The 17,820-nt window shown below is 36.5% G+C and overlaps 2 protein-coding genes across 10 annotated transcripts in view; both read left to right on the forward strand.

The window, feature by feature from the left end:
• SGIP1 (SH3GL interacting endocytic adaptor 1) overlaps positions 1-4,228 on the forward strand; it is a 211,326-nt gene extending 207,098 nt beyond the window's left edge. For 4 of the 9 annotated variants that reach the window (XM_059924166.1, XM_059924162.1, XM_059924170.1 and 1 more), the window contains 3 exons: positions 1,000-1,064; positions 1,639-1,803; positions 2,797-4,226. In XM_059924166.1, coding sequence (XP_059780149.1) covers positions 1,000-1,064; positions 1,639-1,803; positions 2,797-2,819 — 253 coding nt within the window. In that variant the 3' untranslated portion in view covers positions 2,820-4,226. Of the gene's footprint in view, positions 1-999; positions 1,065-1,638; positions 1,804-2,796 lie in introns of all 9 variants that reach the window. The other 5 variants (XM_059924184.1, XM_059924211.1, XM_059924200.1 and 2 more) reach the window with 3 other exon arrangements.
• An 8,443-nt stretch (positions 4,229-12,671) lies between these two features.
• The window catches only part of DYNLT5 (dynein light chain Tctex-type family member 5), a 32,425-nt gene continuing 27,276 nt past the window's right edge, over positions 12,672-17,820 (forward strand). The window contains exons 1-2 of the mRNA XM_059899220.1: positions 12,672-12,908; positions 15,022-15,143. Coding sequence (XP_059755203.1) covers positions 15,025-15,143 — 119 coding nt within the window. The 5' untranslated portion in view covers positions 12,672-12,908; positions 15,022-15,024. The remainder of the gene's footprint in view (positions 12,909-15,021; positions 15,144-17,820) is intronic.

Here is a 17,820-nt window from a genome sequence, read left to right on the forward strand (position 1 = left end):
GGGGAGCTGCTACCTCTGCTACAACCAGGAAGGAGAGAAATTAGAAGGCTGTCAGTGGAGCCATTGAATTCAAGAACCCACCACCCTCATGAGAATCCAAGGATAAGAAAGCTCCTACTGGCACAGCCTACGCTGCTTCTCAACAACTACAAAACTGAGACTGGACTGGAGCACTGTTTAACAAGATCCCCACATCAGTTAGGCTGCTGACCAGCAGAAAACAGCCCCAAATCATCAGGAAAATGGCCTCTGCCTCCCTTCTGTCCTCCAGATCTCAAGTAGTACCTATAACTGATGGACCCTAATCTGCATCTAAGACCCTAATTACAAGGGAGTCTTGAGTTTCATTTTGCAGCCTCTGGACTATTAAAAGGCACACTAGAGAAGGTATGGGAACAGAAACAGAATAGACACTGAGTACCACTAGCAGCTGTTAAAAAAAGCCTTTTCTCCTAAGGAAAAATACTCCAGTTTTTCCATATGATTGTTAGAAGCAAAAAGTAGAACATTAAAAAAGAAAAAAAAAAAGAATGTCAGCCATGTGACAGCTCCAATTTAAATTATCTGAATTAATTGATCAACTAACACTTCCCATCTATTTATTCAGTAGATGTGTTTAAAAAAAAATTTAACTGCATTGTCCTCTAAATGTTTATCTCTCTGACAGTGTTGTGACTAGTTACAATAAGGAAAGAGAAAGGAGAGTATTTATGTATGCATGAATGGATAGATGGATGGATGGATAGATAGATGGAAGGAGGGAGTGAAGGAGGAAGGGATAGATAGATAGATAGATAGATAGATAGATAGATGGAAGGAGGGAGGGAAAGAGGAAGGAATGGATAGATAGATGATAGATAGATATAGATAGATAATGCTTTAATTGTAGCTAAAATTTTTAAGATCATTTTTATTAATTAACACTATCTGGAAAAATATGACATCCATTAAACAAAAACCCTTGCATATGAAAAAGTCTTTTACCTACTTTATTTTTAGGAATGCTGAACAGCACAGAATATTGTGGAAGATTCCTGATATTTCTCAGAAGTCAGAAAATGGAGGTAATGTAATCACAGGCTTATTTTATTTAATATATAAAGCTGAAATAACTTTCAGATATTAGAAAACTATTAACCAAAATACATTTAGCACAAAAAGTAAGCAAAATATTTCAGTTCACTTTGGTATATACTTATTTTAACCAATAAAAGAAAATAGTTCTTCAATGAATCCTCTGCTACCTCTTTTCTGCCCAAGACCCCACATCAAACAGACGATACTTTAAGCAGAGAAGAGCTTTTAATGAGGCATATTTCCATTCTGTATCAGATCTCACACTCCCTGATAGTTAGATATTCTTCACTTTCCTCTGATATTAATCATAAGCTGGAAAATACATTGCCTTCCAAGCAGCATGCTTCCAAATTTTGAAGTACCATTTGGCTGAATTACATTTTTATCAGTGTGCAAAAAAGTCATGAATAATATTTAATGATAAATTTTATTCTATTTATACTGAAACATATACTATTTTCTAGTAAGTTCGATTTTGCACATTAACTTTGAATACAATTTCCAAAGTTATATCCAGAATGTTGCATTGACTGTTATCTTGTAATAATACTCTTTTTGTAGGAGTGGGCTCTTTATTGGCAAGATTTCAGTTATCTGAAGGCCCAAGCAAACCTTCCCCATTGGTTGTGCAGTTTACAAGTGAAGGGAGCACCCTTTCTGGCTGTGACATTGAACTTGTTGGAGCAGGGTATAGATTTTCACTCATCAAGAAAAGGTTTGCTGCAGGTAAGTGGGTATCTTGTGAGTTTCATTTGCAAACAATAATGTTGCCTTAGCTACTCTTCCTTAAGAAGGAATAGGTTGTGATTTTCTGATCATCTTCCTCCTCTTCTTCCCCACTCCCAACCCCCATTTCCCATCACAATCAGAAAGCAAACCAATTGTTGAATGAAGTAAAAATAGGACAATGAAACTGGGAATCAGAAATCAGGAAGGTCCTGGATACTTATCAGGGCTCTGGCTATTTCTTATATGGGACTGACCTGTCATTCCCATTATGTAGGTGTGTACACTGAGGTTAATGGGGGTAAATCCTACTTTTGTTACATTGACAAGCAAGATAAATGCTAATTTTGAATTTATCTCTTACCTGAAAACTTTTCTTCTTCAGCAGGTCTTCATAGATTTTAGACTTGTCTAGGCTTAGCTGAGATCTAAGAGGATCCATCTTCACTTTAATAGCACCTTAAAAAGTCTAGACCAGAGATCAGAACTGGTTGCCTAGAGCTGAAATGTGATCATGAGACAGGTTTTTGGCACACATGAGAGTTTATTGGTGGGGATTCCCCAATATTAAGGTGATTATCTTTTTCAATGATTTGTTGGAATAAATCCTGGTTTTTATGTCTGCCGTATTGATGTAATTATTAACTACATCCCTTTTGTTCTCAAAAATGGCCCAGGGTGGAAAGTAATTATATGGTTACTCTTTCTATAAGAAGTTGGATTCTCACGTCCAGGAACAAATCTTCCAAGCTATTCTGGGCAAAACCCAAACCTCTGCAAAGCATTCCTATATGGAAATGTGAAAAGGCAACTAGCTGGTCTGGACAGTTGAAAACTTAATAAACTTTATGTATTTTATGTTAGTATTGTACCCTTCAATTACATAGTATTTGGCATCTAGGAGTAGGTCAGGAAGAATAGAAATGTTACCCACATAATAACCACATTATGGAACTAGCAGGTAACCTGTTGATATGTTGTTTTATTTTGCAGGAAAATACTTGGCAGATAACTAATAAAATCTTATGCAAGGATTTGGAGGATTCATATAATGGAGAACTACTGTATGAGAAACAGGTTTTAATTTTGGTTTGATGAAAACAAACCAAAATCTGCACTTGGGATATATCTGCTGGAAATGTCAATGACTTTCAGCAATGATTTCCCTCACACAATACCATGATGACCAGTCCTACAGTATTTACTTCTAGGTGTAATATTGTTAATGGTTTTAAAATGTAATTATTGTATTTGTAAATTGTACTCATTCCAGTAAGGCAGTTATACTTGAGTTTTAGCATTTTACCATTCCTGAAATGGATGTAATTTAAACTGTGGTATGTAAATTTAATAGTAGTACTGTTGAATGGCACAATGCTTACAGAGGTAGATTGCATTTTGTCAATATATAAAATTTAAATATAATATTGATAGCTGTCATAAGGGGGTGCCACACACAAAGAAAATTCAGTGGAACCAGAAAAAAACTTCCTTTTCTTCGGTCCTTAGTATGTTTTACTCTAGTGCTAAATAAAAATTCTATCTTCAAATATTTAGTGGGTTAAAGTCAGAAACTATTTCAGAAAAAATAAAAATTCTAAGGTACATGCGCATATTCAAAGAAAAGCATTAATTACCACTTTTTAAAAAGCTTTTTTTTCAAACTGCAAATTTCATAAAAATGCAAACTGTGTAAACAGGGCCTCTTATTTTTATAACTTGTGTAAAAAGGGAAAGCAATTCATATTTAAAGTTTATGAAATTATAATCAAGAGTAAAGAAGATGTCGAAGTCTTAACTACTTCCCCCTCTCTCCACAGTTTAGCAGATGTGGAGATTACTGAATAATCAGACTAAAACCAAAATTGTGATTTTAAAATTTCAAGAATTCCCGCAGTTGAACTGGTTAACAACTTTTGCACAATAACTCTAAACACAGAATGCCTCCCATCCAGCATGGGGAATGGTACCAAGCATCTTCCTCTTTACCAATAGGAACCAAAACATTGAGTCTAAATATCCCAGAAAAAAAAGATTTTAGTCCGCTACTTAAATCCAGAGGAGAATTTTAATTGTCATCATTTGTATCATTTGGGAAGGAAAAAATAAGCTTTATAAATCAAATTCTAACCACATTATTGTGCAATAAATTTCCTTTTGGATAAGATTCATTGTATGTAACTATAAATCTTTGCCATCCTTGGGGAATCAAAAATGTATGTTATGATTTCATTGTTGCAAGGTATAATAAAAACTGTAATTACTCAGTCTGGCCTCATAATATGGGAATTCAGGATGAAGACGCTCTTCTTCAGGGGTCCCAGTTGTAAAACCTTCCTTCATTACAATCTGAAAACATGAATTTTCCTTTAAGTCATCGAACCTATTTTAAACATAAACTAATTCCTACTCTAGGTTATACAATTAAATAACTATAATTATTAAGTTGTTATGTTCATCATTAGTTGATAAATTTTATTTTACATTCATTCATACTTGACAAAGAACCTTTAGCCCCTTTAAATTTTAGAATCAAATTAAATTTTGTAAGTCTTACATTTAAAGTGAGATTGTAAAAAAAAATAAATAAATAAAGTGAGATTGTGACTGGCAATTGTTTATAGTGAAACTTTTTAAATTAATATTTGTACTTCTCAATCAGTGCTTGCTACCAAGAGAATGTTCAAAATGACCTGTTTTACTTTAGAAGAATTCTTACTGTTCAAACAACTCTCAATTGGCTCGCCAAGCAGTCTCTGGTGTTGAAGTTTTTTGAACAAGTCAGTAATAAACTCACTTTAAGTAAAGATATTCAATTTGATTTTGTAACCAAAATAGTAAATGCAAACTTTTAAATCGCATGAAACATGGGGAAATTTCAGGCACTGAAACCAATGGAGAGTAAGTAGCAGAAAATTGAGAATTATCCAGCATATGAATATAAAAATGTGTTTTTAAGAAATAAATTCATGAGAAAACATACTGAATATTAACACAAAGCATATTAAAAGTGTATAAATATTATTGGTTCTCATGTCTTGCTCATTATATCTTATTTTATTTTATATCTTTCTAGAGTGAATTAGTAATTAAACACAAGGGTTTTCTTTTCATAGAATAATTTGGTTGATATATAATGTAATTTAAAACAGATTACAATGATCTCTAACATTATTCTAATGTCTCTAGGCACTAAATTTGAAACTATGAAGATATCCTATGATTCCATAATTGGTCTTTATGAAACAGAATGAAAGTCAGAGATTTCAAAATTATTAATTTTGAAATATTATTATTATTATTATTGAATAGCCAGAACCTTCATAGAGAATATATCCCTTCTTCTTTCAGAAAGTAGGTCAAATAATAACACAATAAACTCATATCAGGGATTTAGATTTTGGTGGGGTTTTTTTAATCTTGTAGTTTATAATCTCCTGTTACTCCTGTATCCACAGTACTGTACAATAAGAATTTGTGTTAGGAAAAATGATCCTAGACAATGCAATTATAAAAGAAACATTAAGTCAGATTCATTATCAATTCCTAAAACAAAATGGGCTAGTACATATTTAGATTTTCAATACCAAGGGTTGAAATAAAAAGAAAGGGTTCTCATTAACCAGAACACCATTTCCTGAGCATTATGATTAAAAAAGATTCTGCTCTAACAAGATAGAAAGTATGAATGCTTTATTTTGCAACATGAGAAATATTTTTTTTCAAATAAATTCCATATTTTCATGTTATTTTTAAAAATAAATTTTTGTTAAGAATTAGTCTGAATTTTAGCATAATTGGAACATACAATTCCAAACAATTAAATTTTAAATTATTTTTAAAGCTCTATTCTTCTCTACACGTACAGCCAAAATGAAAATTCACTGCATAGTATCTGGAAGTACATTTCACCTGTAAAGAAAGAATGTCCACATTTCAAATGGTTTCAAGTGAATAGAGAGGAACCATCCCCTCCAGAAAGTCAAACTACAGTTGTTTTATTTTTGTTTTTATGTATTTTTACTGGATCTCAATCTGCAAAGTGTTTGAGGCCATAATTACTCATATTTCTATTTCCAAATATTCATTTCAAAGAAGCCTGGTAACTACATTAGCTCTACCACTAACTCTTGCTGTGTGACCTTGGACAAATCATAGCCCTCTAATTTCTCATATTTAGACTGAGGAGTTGAGATTGACAGTGGTTTCCAAGCTTTTTTAACAGCCAAACTTTTTTCTACTAAAATTGCACATGGAATCCTGTTAGGCAAAATAGCTCAGAGCAATGAAGGAGTTCCTCCAGCAGTTTAAATCTGGTCCTCCAGAGCACTGTTTAAATACCATAATAACATAGCCGTGATCTATAAAGCTTCTCCCACCTCAGAAGTTCCATGGTTCTAGTTGACTCAGAGAGATCCACCTTTAGGGGCTTTAAAAAAAACTTGTACAATCATAGTAATTGAAATACAATAAAAATTGATATTCTCTTGAGTGCTTACCATGTACCAGTCACTATAGATGTTAGCTCACTTAATCTTTATATCAACCCCCAAATGGTAGATACTCTTTTTAATTAGTATTTTACAAATGGTGACATTGAGACTTAAACAAATTAATAATTTGCCCAAAGTGACACAGCAGCTGGAAGTAACCCAGTTATCTTGACAGCAGTGGGAGCCCTTGACCTGTTTTACTGGTTCATTCTGGGACATGAACTCTTCTGTTTTATTTTACTATACATATTCCACTTAAATACCCAGGTAAAAGGTGCTATGAAAAATTAATACCAAAATAAGGATAATTCCAAAAACAAAATTGTTGGAAAAGAATATGTCTCTCAAAGCATGATTTGTGGACCACTTTTATTATCATTTATTTAACAAGGGAAATGATTTTGGCTTAGCTACCACTATATCCCCAGAGCCTAGAACATAGTGGGCATCAATAAATTGATATTGAATAAATAAATCTGTAGGAGTGGGGTTTAAGAATATGTATTTTGACAAGCACCCAAAATTTGAGAATCACTGCCCTAGTAGATCTCTCAAATACTTCTTAGTTCTGACATTTCATCAGATTTTACACATTCAATTATCACTTGAATACCATTTTTCTAGTGAGCTTATTTTTTCATTCAGTCCACTTAGCTTCCTACAATCTTGAAGAAAAAAAAAGGTAGAGAGATTTTTCTAGGAAAATTCCTCTTTTCCTTAGAGTTCTTTTATGCTATCTCAAACTGGCCTGAAATGCATTCTCTCATTGTCATTTTTCTGTCCTTTTTGTCAGTGTCTTAAAAGATTAAAAGAAGAAGTAGGTAGGCTGCAAGCTGTCATTCATTCCAAATAAAATGTCCTAAAACATGGCTCCCTTCCTGCAAGGGACACAGACATCTAACTTGTGAGCTGACACTGTTTATTTTGTAGGCCTTTGAATTGGCTGCTTTATAAGCACGGACTACTGTCATTCCAAAAGAGTTGCACCAATTGCTTTCATTTTTGCATTTTTTTTTTCTCAAAACAATCACAGTCTGTCAGTTAAAGTTGAATGACACGGTAAAATGTGCCTATATCTACTAAGGAGATGAGTTTGTGGTTTCTTGGTTTTTTATTTTTTTAACTTTCTTTTTTCTAAAAGATTGTGCATTTGAGCAAAATCCCATTCAATGTAAATGTATTCATTTTGCTACATGGTTTTCTGGTCAGCAATTTTTTTTTAATGGAAGCATAATTTTTTTATGGTATCAAAATTAGGACGATCTCTAAATATCGCTTTAAAAGTTGTCAACATGATGTTTCCTTAAAATGAGTCAAATTAAATTGTTGATATGAATGAACAAGTCAGTCTTTGTTACACTGATTAAAGAGACTGTTCTGATGACCCACCCCACCTCCTTTACTATGTGCACTTCTCTCTTCAGGCTTTATTGTGTTTTCCTGCTCCTTCCATTTTTTTTTTTTCATTCAGCAAACAGTAGTTGAATGCCATTTGCTCATTTGTGAATCCAACATGGCTACCATTACATTACTTTTTGTGGAATGTATGGAGGAAAAGTGAGATAGGAGTGCAATGTTTAAGTCTCTAAATATTAAAAACAAAACCCACTAGCATTTCTATTTCTTTGATGTTCTGTAATCTTCTATAGGCTAGAGCTGCATTTTAAATATCTAACTGAATACCAAATATCCTTCTTGAAAGAAGATCAAATTTTAGGGTCTATTGAGTTGACCATGGTCAGACCTCTTGACTGTCCCTCATGTTTAATATCTGATGTCTATCCAAAATGAGTATTCCTAGGAGAGAAAGTCACCTCCTTGTTGACATTCACCATGGGTATAATAACTTATTCTCTAGGCTTAACTTCTAATGTTATTTTCCCTTTGATTTATAGTGTTTCTAATCGTCTCCTTCTATCTCTAGTGCAGTACATTGCCTGTTCTAAATACATCTTTAACCTTATAAGAAAAGATGTTTCAATGAAAAGCAAATATATTTTTATGTGTCCCTTAATTGGCAAAAGAAAATAAGGGCAATTCTACTTCTTTCACTGTATTCCAGTGTTTTCCAAATCATGTTCAGGACTACTGCTTCTGGCAAATGTTCATTGTGGTCTGAGAATAAATGATCCTAGACCATAGTCCCAACCCACTCCTTGGACATTGATAATAAATGTTAGTGTTTTAATGAAGCTTAAGAAAGTTTTGGATCAGGAAAACACTTTTTTTTCTAAACACATCTTGAAGAAACTTTAGAAAAGTTTTCTTCTTAACACCGGTTTACATATCTTTCAGCAATTTCAAATATATAGCCAGGAATGCTTTGGAAAGATGCTTCTGGGTTTTTGTTTTAACTCTAAGGAAAATTTCTGCCACTTTAAATGATTTAGTGTCTACTTTAAATTTCATAAGTATATCTTAGTGAATTTAACTTTATCACCTAAAGTATTCAAAACAAAACAATAAAATTATTTTACTATTTTAAATTTTTAAGCATTATTTTTAGGATCTGCATTTATGGCCATCACATCATGCTGCTATCTGTTGAAGATGGTCCGAATTTCTTTACAGAGTAGAATTAATACTAGTGAACAATCTTTGGTAATACTTTATCTAAACACTTTAAGAAATTGAATCATGATGGATTGATGCTTACTGCATTTTTACATAATCTTGTTAGAAATTATACGAAAAACATTTCAGTTAAACCCAAGAAAAATGCACTATTAAGTATAGATTTTGCAGGACTCTACACTCTATTAATGAGCATTACACAGTTCTTTTTTGCTTTGCTTTATTTTGCAAATCAATTGTTTTCACAAAAAATCAACAAAGTTCCTTTAATAATTCCTGGGTAAACTGTCTGTTATCAGACAGAAAAGAGTAGAGCTGAATCACTTTACATTTCTCTAAGTATAGTTCAATTTTTAATTCATTCAGAGTTTCTGAATCAGCTTGATGAATCATAAGCCACTTATCATTTTAAAACATTCCATTGAATGAGTATATCATGCAATGTTAATTCCATCTCATTTGTTCAGTTGTATATTACTTCAATGACAGTTTCTTTTCTTTTCTTTTGGCAAAACAAATTTTAGTGTTATTCATACATCATTACTTTAAAATATTTTTTTAAAAATACACCAAATGGCTATCACTGGGATCAAGGTCCAAAGCCAGGTTTTTTCTTTTCCTTATGAGATGATAGGACGATAATTTTTATAGCTGTGGTTTTGCAGCTCAGTATTTAGCTCTTGCTTTGTTAAATGGATATGCGTGAGAGAGACTGGCCCCTGTTTTCTCTCTCTTCCTGTGTCTCTCTCTCAGTCTAAGGGAGTTAGAAAATTGCCGCTGAATAATTTTTCTTGAAAAAGCCAAGTGTTGGTATGATATGCTAATCTCATGTATAAGTAGGACTTCGCTACAGGCCAAGCAGTTATTTGTAGAGCTGGCTTTTAAAACTGTTTGAAGAGTATTGGGTTTCAATATACAAAGGATTTTTTTTCACTTTGCATAGGAAAAGATCTGTATGAATGAAATGATCAAATGTTAATTTTGTGCCTACTAAATGGCAATGGAAGGCATTGATTTTTTGTTTGTTTGTTTTGTACTTTTAACAATAAGAGAAACTAGGAAAAGAATCTCAGAGAAATTTTGTTGTATTTCTAAAGGTAATAAAATTCAGTCAGCTGTCTTTCTTAAAGAAAATGCTGTCAGTGTATACTTTGAGTTGGTGGTAGCTTTTATTTAGAGTCCTCCATGATCTTTGTAGCAAAAGTAAGCAATGTCTTTATGACCTTGGATGGAGTACATATTTTCACAAAATACCTTGAGCATAAAATATTTATTAAAAAAAAAACAACTCTGGGGTAAAATACTCAAATATACTTTTAAAATTAGTTAAAATGTTGATGGCTGGCTCTTTTTCCTACATGTGTAATTCAATAGAGAATACTTAATTCTCGTAGCTGTGATGAAATCTTTACTGCTTATGTGCCGTGCTCAAGAAAAAAACCAGCAAAATGAAGCAAGGGTTTGTTCCTTCACAGAACTTCCCAAAGCTCTCTGATGAACAATGGTGATATGAATGTGTAATATTGACTTCTTGAAGATAATCATGAGAACATTTTAATGTTACTTGCCTTATAAATGAGAAAAGGTGTGGATATCATTTTTTGTAAATAATGATTTTTACAGGTGTTTTTTCCTTCATAATTTTCTCAATCACCCATTTCACAGAATCCTGAATATGCAATTATTTATCATGGCACGTTACTGCAACTAGGGTTCCCATTGAAGGACAAAGTTTAATTATACTTGAGAACAAGATCAAATATATAAGTAAGTTACTATTTAAATGTGATTTTTTTCTGGAAAATAAATGAAAAACATAAAAATAAGTTGAGTTGTGAACCTCTTTTATTACCAGCCTCTTAAAGTTTGACCACATTTCTGGAAAACTTCGTTGCATATTTAGGGTGGGCATGGTAGGCAGAAGGTCTGGCATGGTGCAAGGGCTTTAGAGTTGGACAAATCTAATTCTATAATTTAACTATAGTCTTGAGCATGTTACTCAATGATTCTTCATTTCCTTATCTTAAAAAAAAACAGAGTTACTATCCCCTTATCCTAGGGTCACTGAACAGATTAAATGAGATAATATTTATCAGTCACCTAACAATTCCTAACTATTATATAGTAAATAGTCAACAATCCTTTCCTGTTCTTATTTTTATGTGAATAGGGATTGAGACGGGCCAGAAAATGCTAATGCTCTTTCTCCAATGCTATCCTAATCCTTATGCGCTCTACCATTATCCAGATGTATTGCTATTGACAGCCAATTCTAGCTGCACTGAGCACTCATTAATGGACATGCACCAAGCTAAGTGCTTAGGGCACCATCTTTTTCTATCTCCAATGATTGCCCACTATATGAAGGTCCCTTCAGGGTCTGGTTTTGTTTGCTTTGGGTTGGGGGAAGGGCTCTGGGGTTAGAAGAGGGATAGTTATTAAGGAGGAAGGGGCTATTAGTTATGTCAGGTGGGTTCTCAACCCCAAACAGTCTCCATTTCAAATCTTAAACTTTAAGGATTGGGGAGACTGGTGTCAAGGAAAGTGTAACGTGAAAGTTTGTAATGCCCAAAAGATAAGCCTATGAGTTCCAAGAGGCCCTGGGCATATTATTCAATATCTCAGAATCTCAACTCTCTAAATCTGTAAAGGACTAACAACGCTTTCTTTTTTTTTTTTTTTTTTAATTTGCTTTATTTATTTATTTATTTTTGGCTGCGTTGGGTCTTCCTTGCTGCGCGTGGGCTTTCTCTAGTTGGAGCGAGCGGGGGCTACTCTTGGTTGTGGTGCATTATTTTGTAGCGAAACCTGGGATCTAGGCACTCGGGCTTCAGTAGTTGTGGCACATGGGCTCAGTAGTTGTGGCTCACGGGCTCTAGAGCGCGGGCTCAGTAGTTAGGCGCACGGGCTTAGTTGCTCCTTGGCATGTAGGATCTTCCGGGACCAGGGCTCGAACCCGTGTCCCCAGCATTGGCAGGCGGATTCTTAACCACTGCGCCACCAGGGAAGTCCTAACAATGCTTTCTTGAAAGAGTTATTGGGAGGACTAGATAAAACTAAAACTGTTTGCCAGTACCTGGTAAATGTGAGCTCTATTATCAACCATCTGTGCCTTGGGGTGGTGGAAGGCAGCATCAGGGGTCGGGGGAAGGGAAGGGAGTGCTTTCCTTTCTCTCTGTACCTCGCATTTCCCGTCCTAGGAACCGGCAGCATTTCCCACTCCTGCCCCTGACATCTGCAAAAGGAAACTGATGAGGGCTCCCAGGGCTGCCCCTTGAGTTCCCAGACGTCCCCCTCGCTATAGAATGACTCGGCTTCTCTCCAGCTCGCGGCCACCCCAAGGCACAGCCAGGCTCAGGGCAGCCCCCTCTGGGCAGTGACGAGGAGATCCTCCACTTCCTTAGGCGGATCACAGGACTACGCAACTACTATGTCTGCCTGGGGCGGGCCAAGGACTCTGTTTGAGAAGGTCACCTTGGAGACGGGCCGCGGAGTCCAGGGGGAGTGCGCGGGCATTCGCGGGCAGACGGAAGCCTCCTCGCCCCGCGCTGGTCCCGGCAGCGGAGGAGCCCGTGGTCTGGGAGGCCCCCGGCCGAGACGCGTCTGCATCTCCAGCACTACCTTAGATAAGTGCGCCCTCTCCGCAGCGCGTCTGGGCAGGAGCAGAGAAGATTGACTGAGGCAAAAGGCAAGTTCGAGGATCGAGGGGCCTAAGGGGGGAGGGCCCTGTGTTAGAAAATGGCCTGCCTGCCTTGTCCATGACCTCTCTCTCTAATGCCTTATTCCTCCTCCCTCCAAGAAATAAGAAAAAAGTGGCCCCAGTTTTTGGAACTGGAAGCGGGTCCTGGCCTTTTGTTCCCTGCCCGCCTGTGTGCCTCGGCTTTACAGTGACGCCCAGTGCAGAGCTGGCCAGCCCGGTCGGATCGTGGAGCAGCATGAGTTCTGAGCAGTCTGCCTGAGGTCTGGCGACACCGGCGGCCTCAGCCCCTCTGGACCTCCAGGTCCCAATTCTGGCCTGCGGGGCAGCTTTGGAAACAGGTGAGCAGACCGAGGTCTATCTGTGTCACTTTAAGGTTGGAACCTGAATGACCCACTTAAACAGGATCAGTATGTCTTGTCCACACATATACACGCTCACACAGACACAGTCATGTACACAGACACACTCAAACACACAAGCACACATGCCTTCAGTGCACAGACACATTACACACAAAGGTGCACACACCGACATACAAAGGCACACACTCAGGTATACAGATAATCACTCATACACACAGGTACACACAAAGAGATGCTCACGTGGGCACTCACACAGGCACACACATTCATGTACACAGACACTCACTCATACACACAGCCTCACACACTCATGGGGACACACTCATGCTCATACACACAAGCACATGCCCACAGAGACATATGCTCACATAGAGATGCTCACACCCATGTACACACGCTCTCACACACAGGTCCACAATCACACGCACCCCACACTGCCTCGCTTCCTAACACACAGTACCTCTGCTGTATTTGTGTGCCCTTCAGTACCCTTTGCCTCTGTCTGCCCTGACACTGATCACACTGGGGCTTTAGGCTGTGTTCCTGTCTGCCCTACCCACTTCAACTGCCAGCTCTTTGAAGGCAGGGACTGTTTTAGTTCTATTTTAGTGCCTAGTACAGTGTCTCCCTGTTAGGGCTCTCAGATTGACAGATTATAAAATAATTCCAGTGAATGTCTAAACTTGTATGTAGACAATAGGGCAGTAGAGTTATAGTCAAGTTCTGGGAAGTCCATTCCTACTACCAGCTTTTTCACAAGCATTTGTGAGAGGAGGTAGGTTTTCCAATAAATTACTTCATTAAAAGTTCTGTTTGCATATTGAATGATTCCATTTCTATGAAATGACCCAAAGAGGTAAATCCATGGAGACAGAAAGCAGAGCAGTGGTGACCAGGGACTGGGGTGACAGGAATGAGGAAAGACTGCTTATGGGGGGGTGGGATTATCTCTTGTGTTGATGAAAATGTTCTAAAATTGGTGCTGGTGTTGGGTGCACAAGTCTATGAATATACTAAAAACCATTGAATTGTGTACTTTAAATGGGATAATTGTGTGATATATTATCTCAATTAAGTGGTTTATTAAAAAAAAAGTTCTATTTGCTCTTTACAAAGTAGATCACTGTTGCTTGAAAAAAAAAATACCCTTTGGAGAAGCAGCTCATCTTAATTTTTAAAGTAATAGCAGCAACAACAAATGTTAATTAGCAAAATATCATTGAGATTAACTTTGGGGGGGCAATAAAAATATTGTTTTCTGGTGTAGGATAATATCGTTCTTCTACATATGGCTATCATTTCTCAGTGACTTTAACCTCTTCTGCAGTTAAGTATTTTTGTTGCAGCTTAATATATGCTTGTGTGAATTAAGTATGCTATTGCATAAGTAAAAGTTATCAGATGGGACTTCCCTGGCGGTCCAGTGGTTAAGACTCCGTGTTTCCACTGCAGGGGGTGCGGGTTCCATCCCTGGTCAGGGAACTAAGATCCCGCATACCACGCAGTGCAGCCAAAAAAATAAAAATAAAACAAAAAAGGAAGTCTCTACTTCTTATAAATAAATTCTGAAATATTTTTAAAAAGAGTTATCATATTTCCAGTTATACTGACCAGAATAACAACATATACTAAAAATCACTCAAGGAAACCCCACTTCCCTATTCAAAAATGCTTTAAAAAAAAAGTATCTGTGTACTTCATTTAGAATGAGTCTCTGTGTTATACTAAAATATTTTCAGATTTTTTTTTAATTAATTATTTAATTTATTATTTATTTTTGGCTGTGTTGGGTCTTCGTTTCTGTGCGAGGGCTTTCTCCAGTTGCGGCGAGTGGGGGCCACTCTTCATCGCGGTGCGCAGGCCTCTCACTATCGCGGCCTCTCTTGTTGCGGAGCACAGGCTCCAGACGCGCAGGCTCAGTAGTTGTGGCTCACGGGCCCAGTTGCTCCGCGGCATGTGGGATCCTCCCAGACCAGGGCTCGAACCCGTGTCCCCCGCATTAGCAGGCAGACTCTCAACCACTGCGCCACCAGGGAAGCCCAATTTTCAGATCTTTTGTTCAGTATGTTACAAAAGTTTTCTTCCATAGGTTATGATGATGTCAGACATTGCTAAAGACAGAACGGCTCATGTACTGAAGAAGAGGGGCAGTGTGTCTTCTTTAAGTAGCCATGAGTTCCGGCGGAAAGAGCCTCGTGGGCGCACCAAAGAGTGAGTGACTGGATGCCCATTAACAAACTCAATTATTGAATAAACAGGTTCATAATATTTTTCAGGAGGAAAAAAACGCATTTCCTTTGGGACATAAAAAGGGAGAAAAATGGGCAAGTACAAGGTTTAGGTCATCTTTGGGCGCCATATTTTTTAAAAGAAAGAGAAAAAATGGTAACTAGATTTATCGTGGTGATCATTTGGAAATGTACAGAAATACTAAATCACTGTGTTGTGCACCAAGAAAAAGAAGAAAGAGAAAAAGAACAAGGAAATTTTAGTGATAAGTTGATCATAGCAGCATTTTTTACTATTTCAGAGACTACCCCAAAAAAGCATCTACTGAAAAGAAGGTCATATGCAATGTAGACCAGAAATGACTTCTTAATTGACTCCTGAATTCTTCTCCTCAATATTATATGAATACATCGTTTTTGCATTTTTGTAATCAATATGTACATATACAATGCATTTAGCATTATTTTAAATAAATTTTGTAATGTATTTTCATAGTCTTTGTGCATATCCTTTTAAATGGTTGCATAATACAATATTTTGTCAGCTTATAATTCTGGGTTAGCTAACCGTTCCCCAATCATTAACGATTTTAAGTTTGTTTCCACTTTTTAAATTTTTTACTATATAAGAAGTCTCTGATTGTTTTCTTCCCCAAAGTATAATTAGTGGGTCAAAGGATAATAAGTACATTTTTTGGCTCTTGCTACATATTGCATTTGCTCTCCTAAAAAAGATGAATTAATTTTTAATACTTTCATGGCATTTTTTTTGACTGCCATCAGGAAGAAAACCAAACAAATTATCCAATGCAGAGGTCAATTAATTTATATTATAGACTTTCCTTCTTAAAAGTTTCTACACGATTGAAAGATGTAACAGGGCTTCCCTGGTGGCGCAGTGGTTAAGAATCCACCTGCCAATGCCGGGGACACGGGTTCAAGCCCTGGTCCAGGAAGTTCCCACATGCCGCGGAGCAACTACTGAGCCTGCGCTCTAGAGCCCACGAGCCACAACTACTGAAGCCGGCGTGCCTAGAGCCCGTGCTCCGCAACAAGAGAAGCCATCGCAATGAGAAGCCCGCGCACCGCAACAAAGAGTAGCCCCCGCTCGCCACAACTAGAGAAAGCCTGCACGCAGCAACGAAGACCCAACGCAGCCAAAAATAAATAAATTAAATAAATAAATAAATATTTTTTAAAAAAGAAAGAAAGATGTAGCATATTAATCCCCATGATTGGGAAGCAGGAGCTGGTGTGTCTGTTGGAACAGAGACCAGAAGAACTGGAAGAGACTTGCGTTCGAATTCTGAAACCAAATTGTTCTGCTCTCAGAATGTATTAATACACTTACTCAAAATTCCACTTTTCAACCCTGGATGATTGTGGATTACAAGTACTGTACAATTTCTCTCTTTTACAGATAGGAAATATAAAGGAGTAGCAATCTCAGTGTACATCAGGAGTAAAGCTGGGAGAATAATTAACCTCTATAGCTTTTGCTTCTGATCCTAAGTCATTTTGGCTGCTATTTCCAAGATTTAAGTGTAAGAGTTTTTTAAAATTATTTTAAAATAATTGTTAGCTTAAATTCAACTTTTTAGAAGTAAATATTATAATAATAATCTGACATAAATCCTGGTCCCATGATTTAAAAAGCACTGTTTTTATCCAAAAACTAAACTATCATCCCTACTTGCATAATTTTCATTTACTTCTTCCCTTTCAAAGCAAATTAGAAAGTCATATATATAGAATCAGAACATGGCCCAATCTGAAGAATTAAAGATCACTCTTATTTTGTTGATGAAGTATAAAAACAAATTAAAAGGTAACAAAAACACGAAAATAGTTTTAGCAACACATAAGGAAAGATTTTTTTTTTTACTAACAAATACATTTAAGTAGTAATTATCTTGATATATTTCAAAATTAGAAACAGGGACTCTCAAACAAAATATTCAGAATGGATCCTCTATTGGAGCCTTTTTTATTAAATAGCAAATGAACAGATTCCAAGCAGTCTTGCAAGGCAGAGGCCATTTAGGAGGCCGCCTCCTAACCCTAACTCCCACTTATTTTCCATTGTCTTCATCCTTGCCAGGGACCAGAATGTATAGGTGATTCTCCTTCCTGAAATGGGTCTTCAACTAGTAGAAAAACTCTGAAAACTTAGTGGCTATCAAATGCAGCATTGTGTTTGAATTTGCAGTGCTTTTTTGGAAAAACATATACCTTTCACTTGAAAGTTATCTCAAAACAATTTTTTGAATAGATTAATTTCAATAGTATAAAGCATATGCTGAAGTATATTGAGGACCTAATACATTATGTCATTTAATCTCCCCAGCATTAATCCTACTAGGTAGACATCATTCTTACCATTTTGCTATGAAATAGCTGAGACTTATAGGTCAAGGAACAATTTAAGGATTAGGATACAGTCCTAAATCATGAGTATGGCAAAAAGGGTCCACAGACTCTTGCCTTCTTCTCTATTCCGTCTTCCCCACTATCCTGCTTGCATCCTACTCTTGGGCCATTCCCACCTTCCATATTTATAATCCCTCGGTGCTCTGCCTTGCCTCCAGCCATTGCCTCACGTTGCTTCCCCATGGGGTATCCTTGTCTGGAATGCTCGTCTTACACTCTGGCTTCCTTCT

The sequence above is a fragment of the Balaenoptera ricei genome, chromosome 1 (assembly GCF_028023285.1).
Source record: "Balaenoptera ricei isolate mBalRic1 chromosome 1, mBalRic1.hap2, whole genome shotgun sequence".
Lineage (NCBI taxonomy): Eukaryota > Metazoa > Chordata > Mammalia > Artiodactyla > Balaenopteridae > Balaenoptera > Balaenoptera ricei.